Below are 9523 nucleotides of genomic sequence, written 5' to 3'. Positions count from 1 at the left end.
TCGAACTCGTCCCTAGGACCTAGCCACGGACCAGCCCCTGAACCAGACTCATGTGCAACCTCCTAGGACCCTAGTGTCTTGACCTAGCCCAGCCCAGAACCCCCGCAGGCCGAGCCCCTTACCCTGTGTGCTGCTGCACACATGTGCGGCTTCTCGGGTGATCTTGGGTGCTAGGACTCCTCCCCAGCCGTGACCCTTGAGTCCTTGCCTGGCTAGGACTCGATCCCTAACCCCTCACGACTCTAGCCTAGCCTTGGATGCAACCGAGCCAGGCCATGCACCATAAATCATGAAACCCGATCACATATGACACAAACGTTCGAATTCTGTTCCAGCATATTCGGTTCGTGCTTGCAGCGTGTGTGTGTGTGTGTGTGTTCTTATGACCCTTAAAATCGTGTAAATACAATCCTTGATCCTCCCCTAATCATGGCAGCCCCTTTTCGCATGAAAACAACAACTTTTGGATCACAAATCATGCCTTAAAAATTCATGCTTATGCAAAAAAGAAAATAAATAAATACGTCACTTGTTTTTCATACAAAACATGATTAAATTCATATTAGGGTGTGATAAATATTTGAAGGAAAGAAAGATGTGTGCCTTTGCGTATTTAACGCACGAAATCTCGTTGACGATTGCGAAGAACGGTGACAAGAACCCTAGGCTGAATTTCCCTTGAAATTTTCGACTTTTCCTTTCAAAATATTGTATGTGTGTGTCGTGTATTTGAGTTGGGAGAAGAGTTTTGAATGCTCAAGGGAGGTGGGCGTGCTTTATGTAGGTTATGGAATGAAATTTGTATATTAAATACTTAATTAAGCTACTAATAAGACTTAAGCCCATAAGAAAAGTAATTAGGTTCATTAGTGCTTAATTAAAATATTAAAAATAAATTTGCTTGAGTAAGTTTGTGAATTTATTAGCCGAGTTGCCAGAACATTCGTATTTTTGTTGAAAAACCAACCGATAAAATTTACGTCGCGGCGTATAAAATCACTTCAAAACTCTTTATTTTCAAAAATATGAAAAAACATCACTCATATTTTAAATAATTAAAAACAATTATTTAATAAAAACATTTTCTATTTTTCAGCCATCGGTCTCCTGTTCCTCGATCGCAACTCGAATAACCCTTAAAAATATGTTTTAATGCATGAAAGAAGAAAACTACTAAAACGTCATATTAACATGTCACATAATCAATTAAACAATTAAATTCAACTAATTAATCATTTTTCATATTTCCTAGCTTTGTATGCAGTTGCGTTACGTTATCTTAATTTTGGACCTTACACTTTAATGGGGGCATCACCAGTACTTTTAATGGGACGAGAGTAAAGACAGTGGATAAAATTGCAGATCAATTACACAATTGCCAGAGATAGAATTCCTCATCCTCCGATTTTCATAATAGCAAGGGACAGAAGATATCCTAATAAAGATAAACTTCAGTTTTGATACATAAGTTGATTGGATGCTGGAAATAAATGAAAATTGAATCTTTACAATGCCATAATACACAACTCTCAAGGAAGAAATGTAAATTATCAGTGAATGATAATCCATGTACGAGTCTTAGTATTTCAATTATTCAGTCGAAAGCCTCACCTTTTGACTTTATACAGAGGACAAACCACTGGCAAAGCAAATCATGATAGTTTGCTAAAGCCCCTCTAATTTGTTTGCCGATGAGAAATGCTAATAGTTAAAACGCTGAGAAAGCCAGAACAGGTTACAAGAGGTGAATGGCAAGCAGAGTAGCTGAAAGCCCATGACTTTAAACTTGAAAAGAAAGGGTATCGCTTGGTCGCATTCATATTCAAATAAGATGAAAATCATATAGTCCTTTAATTTGTCCATCAAGATTACTCAAAATGTTGTAAATAAGACCTCTATTTGGGTGAGAAAAATCACCAGCCACAAAAACACTTTTACTCCTTCCCACTTCAATCCAACTACATCCAGCTGGCTTTTTTAGGTCTCTTATTTTCATCAGCTTCCGCATCTCCACTACCCCCTCCCATTTAGCATCTGCAGCAAATAGATTTGACAAAATTACAAAATTTCCAATGTCTGTGGTTTCATTTTTTAAGATGTGATCAGCCACAACATGACCCATGTCCACATCATGGTGGGTTTTGCAAGAACCAAGCAGTGTACCCCAGATATTGGCATTAGCAGCAACAGGCATTTGATTTAGAAATGATAACGCTTCTTTGATTCGGCCTCCTCGCGCAAGGAGATCCACCATACAAGCATACTGCTCCATGCTAGGTGTCATATGATGCACCTTATCTATTGAATTAAATATTATCAAGCCTTCATTAATAAGACCAGCATGACGGCAAGCAGATAAGACAGCAGTCATTACAACATGATCTGGTTTCACATTGCACTGAAGCATGTGGCCAAAAACCCCGATGGCTTTGTCACCCATTCCATGCATTGCATATGCTCCAATCATAGCGGTGAACATGACCAAATCTTTTTGAGATGTTGACATGTAGAGCTTATGTGCACTGTTCAAGCTTCCACATTTTGAGTACACATCCAAAAAAGCTGCCTTTAGATGAACATCATCAAAGCAGGTCCTAACCACATGTCCATGACACTGTCTAAGTAAGTGAATTGAAGCCATTTGACCACAAACAACAAGGATGCTCATAATAGTCATGGAATCAGGTTTTATATCAAGACAGTGTAGTTCATGAAACAAATTTAGAGCTTCGCTAGGACATTCATTTAAAGCATAACCCCTCACCAGGATATTCCACGAATTAAGATCTCTCTGAGACATCCTTCGGAATAACATACTTCCATCATCATAAGAACCATTAGCTAAATATCCAGAAATCATTGAATTACATGTGATCAGATTCCTCTTTTGCAAGAAATTTTCAAACAATTTTGATGCGTACTCCATATTTTCACATTTGGAATATGCATCAAGAAATGAGTTTACAAGAGTGGGTTCAACTTGGGCAAGCAAAACTCCGGATCTCAATGAATACCCATGAGCTTGTTTAATATTACTTATATTCGAAAGAATGCCATAAAACTTCACAATTGTTAAGATAGTAACAGCATCAGGCTTCACTTCTTCCACAAGCATTCTATATAAGAGCTCAGCAAACTGAGTTTCAAGTAGATTTTCCCCAAATGCATCAAGCATAGTATTCCATGATATCAAATCTTTTTGAGGAATAAATAAGAATGTGCGAATTGCAATTTCTATGTATCCACATTTTGCATAAAATCTTACGAGGGCGTTTCCAACGGATGTTTCCTCACAAAGAGAAAGATGCCGAAAAACATACCCATGTATCTCCTTTCCCACCTGGATATGACACAACTCAGCACAAGCAGGAAGAATGCTGATTAGAGTAATTGAGTCCAATATAGACCCCAAACGAACAAACTCGTGAAATATCTCCAATGATTTGAGCCATTCACCATTTCCAGCATGGCCAGCAATCATGGAGTTCCAAGATACCAGATCTCTAAATTTCATCCTTCTGAATATATTTTGCGCTTCTCTGATTTTTCCAATTCTCAAATAAAAGCTTAAAAGAGCATTAGTAACAGTTGTTTCCTTTTCAAGCTCAGTTCTTCGCAACACATAAGAATGTATTTCTTTCCCCTTTTTGAAACCAACAGTAGATCTCAAAGCAGCACAGACAGGTAAAATATTTGCAAATGTTGCATAATTAGGTATCACTAACTCTTCGATCATCTTACAAAAGAGTTCAAATGCTCTGTCCACAAGCTTAATCTCAGCAAACCCTGCAATTATCGCATTATACGAAACAACATCTTTGTCAGCAATTCCACAAAATACAGAAGATGCATCTAAAACAACTCCGCATTTTGCATACATCGACACTAAAGCATTTCCTACCAGTGTCTGCGATTCCAATCCAGATTTTACAGCATACGCATGAATACTCCTACCGGAATCCAAACAGCCTAAGCGAGTGTATACTGGAAGAATAATGGCAAGAGTAACAGGGCTCGGTTTGGAATTATGAGAACCACGGAGAAGACTAAACAACTTCATCACCTTATCATCGTGATTCCTTGTGCCAGCAAATCCAGACAAGATAATATTCCAAGTGACAGTATCGCGAACATCGATTTCATCAAACAAGTTACGGCAATCATCAAGAACTTCACATTTTGCATACATATTGAGTAAAGCTTTTAAAATGAATAGGCATGAGCTATGGCCTTGTTTAATAACAAGGCAATGCAAAATTTTCCCCAAGTTGAAATGCAAAGCAGCCGCACATGATTTTAGAACATCAGCAAAAATCAGGTAGTTGGAATTTGACCCTGTCTGACAAACCCTTTGAACTACAAGAGAAAGGGCTTCACTCATCGTACCTGTAGCACAAAGGCAAACCGAATTATTCCAAGAAATAATTTAAAAAAAAAAACCAATTATTGAAATTTCCCGGAACAATTTTATTGTAAAAATTGAGAAAAAGCTATGAAGTATACCTGTTTAGATTCAGTTCTTCTCCCATCTTTGCATGCTACTGTTGGGGCCAATTTCTCCAATGTTGCGAACATCGCAGCTGAGCTCGATACCACGGGGAGCGGATGGATTTTGGCATTCAAAATTGAATTTTGTGCATTTCAGGCCAAATTTTGTCCTAAATAATCTAATCTATGTTTACGCAGGAAATCAATGTGAAGAACCCTGATATCTAATTTGAGTTGATGTCCATTTTGTTTACCACTTCCCTCGAGATGTCCTAAACTTTCTTAAATACAACTATTTTTCTCCCTGACGGATAAATACTATTTTTATTTTTATTTTTATTTTTATTTTGTTTACCACTTTAAACAGGAATCAAGTCATGTTGCACTTGATTCAATAGCCGATCACGATGAACTAAGGTTCATTGACACTAATGCAGAAAGATTTTTATTTTAATAATATTTTACGTTTTTATTCAATTATTTCATTATATTTATCTATTTACTAACATAAGTTGCATAGAAAAAATTTTTGAATATACAATAAGTATCATGAAGTCTGCCTTTCAACGTAAAATCATAAAATTCATTAGGGAGTGTACTATATATTCTAAACATGTTCCAAGTCGAATCAGCCGCTAAAATAAGGATAAAGGTCGTTTGAGCTCGAGACTAGCATTTGTGATATAAAGTCGTGTTTCACGGGCAAGGGCATGGAAATGTCCATTCACACATATGGGTGATCATATGATGATTGTAGGACAGTGTATCGTATTATCGTAAATCATATTTTGATTATCGATAATTCATGAAATTGTCATGTGATTATGTATATGATGTATATCAGGATAATGGAGAGAAAATATATGGTAATAACGAAAGATTGTATTCGAAATTGATTTGTAGTTGAATGATGTGCTGAACCACAATAGAAAAGTGACATATTTTACGGTTTTCCACATAATTATCTGAGTATTAGTCCAAATAAAATAAAACAAATTTCATTGGAAAGCTAATATATAGTACTAAAACTTTCATCTCTTGAGTTTTGTCCAAATCCATTTGGAAATAGGGGCAAAACCATCCCGAAGTATAACGTATGTATTGCAGTTTCTGCACTGACACATATTAGGAGAATGAGCATAACTCTCGCATCTGATATCCAAATGGAGTGAGGTTGGTGGCAAATGAAAGCCAAGACATAGACTATAACTTTCATGTTGATCAATTTTGCTCATGTGGAACCTAGGATGTTGGAAAGAACATCTCGCGCCTCGAGTGCGATATTTTACTGCACGAGCGCGACACAAATTGCATTCGGGGACAGAACGTCTCGCGCTCGAGCGCTAGATGTTACAACCAGAGCGCGAAACCGACTTTGGCGAGGTGATAAGACCAACGTTTCTATACGTTATTATTCATTCTTTTTACCGCAGCTTCGAGAGAAACTCGATTTCTATCGCACAGAATTACCTTGAAACGCTATCAGAACTTGGAACAAATTACATATTCGAAATCCTCGCGTCGAGAGCGTTCTTTTGAGATAAGTTTCTTCTAGTTTCAACACCTCTATTTATTGAAATGCTGGAAATCATGTATTTGAAGTCGATATTCTCATATGTAGTAGAATAACCGTTATTAAACTACGTAATTGAATTATGATATGATTTCGATTTGATATGAATTTTTAAAGTTTCAAAAGATATTTGAAACTTATTGTAACGCCCCGGAAACTCGAAAGTCCACGCGAACCACATTTATGCAATTATTAAATTCTCTTGTATTTTAAGTAATTGTTTTAATTACATTAATTAATTATGTTGTGCATATTGACATATTTAAAATATATATTCTACATGGTTGCATAAAACTATATTTTTAAAGGTTATTCAAGTTGCGATCAAGGAACGGACACCGATGGCTGAAAAATTGTAAAATGTTTTATTAAATAATTATTTTTAATTATATAAAATATGGATGATGCTTTTTTAGTATTTTTGAAAATAAGGGGTTTTGAGGTGATTATATACGACAGGACGTAAAATTTATCAATGTTGATTTTTCAACAAAAACTTGAACGTATTAGCAACCCGGCTAATAAATTCATAACTTTCCTAATCAAAATTATTTTTAATATTTTAATTAATCACTAATGAGCTTAATTGAGCCTAATTAACTACCTAATGGGCCTAAGCTTATTTAAGTTGTAATTAAATATATAATATGCAATTAACCCCACCTCAAACCCCATATGTTTCACGCCACTTTCAGATTTTGTTTTCACTCCAAAATCCCCCACAAGATACACGGCATACACACACCACAATTTGAAAGGGGAGTCCGAAAGTTTCAAAGGGAAAAATCAAGCCAAGGTTGTCGTCCTGTTCTTCGCAATCGTCAACGAATAATCGTGCGTTTAAAACGCAAAGACACGTCATATTCTTTTCTTCAATCATCTATCACACCGTATTATTTATTTAATCATGTTTTGTATGAAAACAAGTTACGTTTTTAACTATTTTCGTTTTTGCATGAACATGAATTCTTAAGGCATGATTTGTTATCCAAAAGTTGTTGTTTTCATGTAAAAAAGGGCTGCCATGATTAGGAGAGGATCAAGGATTGTTTTTACACGATTTCAAGAGTCCTTAGAACACACACACACGCTGCAAACACGAACCGATTACGCTGGAACCGAATTCGAATGTTTGGGTCATAGGTGATCGGGATTCATGATGTATGGTGCATAGCTTGGCTCGGTTGCATCCAAGGCTGGGCTAGAATCGTGAGGGGTCAAGGAAGGGGGTCCTAGCCATGCTAGGACTCGAGCACAAGGGCTGGGAAGGAGTCCTAGCAACCCGAGAGCACACTTGCAGGTGCTGGATGTGCAAACTTGCAAGGAATGAGGGGCTAGGCCAGGAGGCTTTGGGTTGGGCTAGGGCGACTCATTGAGGTCCTAGGAGGGTGCACAAGGGTCTGGGCAGGGGCTGGTGTAGCTTGGGTGCGTTGTGGCTCGATGGAACGTGATGAAGTGCATGGGCAGTAGTTACGCGCGAGTCTGCTATGATGTTTTGGTGGCTTGCTGCATGGGGTCCTGGGCTTGGGCTGGTATTGGCTGGGTCTGGGCTTGGTCTAGGGGTGGTCAGGGTCAGCTGGCTTGGGCGTAGCTCGGTTGGAGGTGACCTAGGATGACTAGGAGTCTTCTTGCATGAGTTTCAACCATGCGCAGTTTCTGGTGCCTACTTTGCTAGGCTTGTGCGTGGTTCAGGGGCTCGGGCTGGGGGTGGCTCGGGTCTGGGACTGGTCTAGGGTCAGTAGAGGTCATGGGTGGTCAGTGGTTTTATGGCTTGGTTGAGTTCTAAGCAAACTAGAAGTCCTAGTCTTGTGGAAGAGATTCACGTGCAGAATGGGGGTCTGTTCAAGAGTGTGTGCATGAGTTAGGGGCAAGGTCAGGGGCCAGGGTTGGTCAGTAGGGTCCCTAAGTGGGTTAGCTTGGGTTTGGCTCGAGGTGGCTTGGGCGTGACTCGAGTAAGTTAGGAGATGACTCGGTGTGTTCGATAAGGTGTCTATTTCGAAAATTAAAAGGCTAAAAATAAATCCATGGGTCCACGGGTGTGGCTCATGACTTGGAATGGTAGAATAAATAATAAAAATGTTATTTGTAAAGTTTGGGATCAAAATAATGAGTTTTGGATTTATGCGGGATTTAATCGTCATACGAAACGCTAATTAAAGAATTAAATGAAACGCCTACTTTTAAGCTTTATAAAATTATGAAAAATTAGGTTTAAGCTTAAATAATTATTATAAGTCTAAGTTTGTAACTTGGGAATTTTATATTAAGGTTTGAATTAATTCGAGATTTAAAACGCAGTAATATGTTATATTTAGAGATTAAATTAAAAGTTCTCGATTTAAGCAAAATAAAAATACGATAAATTTCATGTAAGCTTAAATAATTATTTGGGACATGTTAGAGTCAATGAAATTAAGAAAAATTCAAAACGTGAAATTTTACGTCTAGAGGTAAAATGATCTTTTTACACCTAAAAAATAGTAAACGTCATGGCAGTGTCCTGAATGTTGTTTTACATGCTAATATGATTATTTCAAATGTTTATGAATTTTTATGACATTGATTTTAAATGTTCATGATTTATTATGTCAAAATGTTATTTTAAAAGGTTATGATTTAATATGTTAAAATGTTTATTTTAAATGTTTATGACTTAAATGCATATTTTAAATGTTTATGATGTTGAAATGTTTATTTAAAAGATTTATAGATTTTTATATGTTAAAATGTTTCTTTTAAAATGTTTATGGGTTTTATGATTAAACGAAAACGTTAAAAAATATGTTGCATGCTTGGTTTAAAAGAAAAACGTTATATGGATGTCTAATTTTATAAAGTGATGAGAATATGAAGCGTTAAAGGAAGTGAAGTGATTGTGACTAATACGATGATATGTTGGAGATATCGTGAGGGTTATGGTCCCAATGAGAGCCTGACGATCGTATTTCCATTGATACGAATATGATGATATGATAATATGAATGTGGATGTCGTGAGGGGAGAAGGCCTCAGAGGGAGCCCATTTACGGGAGAAGGCCCTAGAGGGAACCCATTTATGGGAAAAGGCCCCCGAGGGAGCCCGTCTATGTGAGAAGGCTCCCGAGGGAGCCCCGACGATCGCATTTCCATATGAGAATATGATAGGCCAAGGCCCAGTTGACCAGTGAGAGTTTTGCTGTGTCTCCGCCGTCCAGTAATGTGGTTACATGTAGATGGATCTATCGCCCAACACATATACGTAGATGAACACGAAAGTCACAATTAACGATCTGAATTCAACGAAAAGAAAAAGGAATACGTATATGTTGAAGATAATATGAATATGAATATGTTGAGGATGACATGAATATGTTTATGAAAATGGATCATGCAAATGTTTTTAAAGTTTATGCATCAGGAGAATGTTTACGAAAATATTCATGTTTGAAGTTTATGCATGTCATGAAAATGATATTTTTACGT

At 37.2% G+C, this 9523-nt stretch overlaps 1 protein-coding gene across 1 annotated transcript; it reads right to left on the bottom strand.

The window, feature by feature from the left end:
• Positions 1–1806: 1806 nt before the first annotated feature.
• LOC142543191 (putative pentatricopeptide repeat-containing protein At5g08490) lies at positions 1807–4782 on the bottom strand. Its single transcript, XM_075650293.1, has 2 exons — positions 4504–4782; positions 1807–4386 (listed from the first exon to the last, which is right to left on the bottom strand). The coding sequence occupies exon 2, from the start codon at positions 4379–4381 to the stop codon at positions 1823–1825; it is 2559 nt and encodes an 852-aa protein (XP_075506408.1). The 5' UTR covers positions 4382–4386; positions 4504–4782; the 3' UTR covers positions 1807–1822.
• Between the last annotated feature and the right edge of the window lie 4741 nt (positions 4783–9523).

This window comes from Primulina tabacum, chromosome 1 (genome assembly GCF_025594145.1).
Source record: "Primulina tabacum isolate GXHZ01 chromosome 1, ASM2559414v2, whole genome shotgun sequence".
Lineage (NCBI taxonomy): Eukaryota > Viridiplantae > Streptophyta > Magnoliopsida > Lamiales > Gesneriaceae > Primulina > Primulina tabacum.
This window is presented reverse-complemented; position numbering and strand designations above follow the sequence as displayed.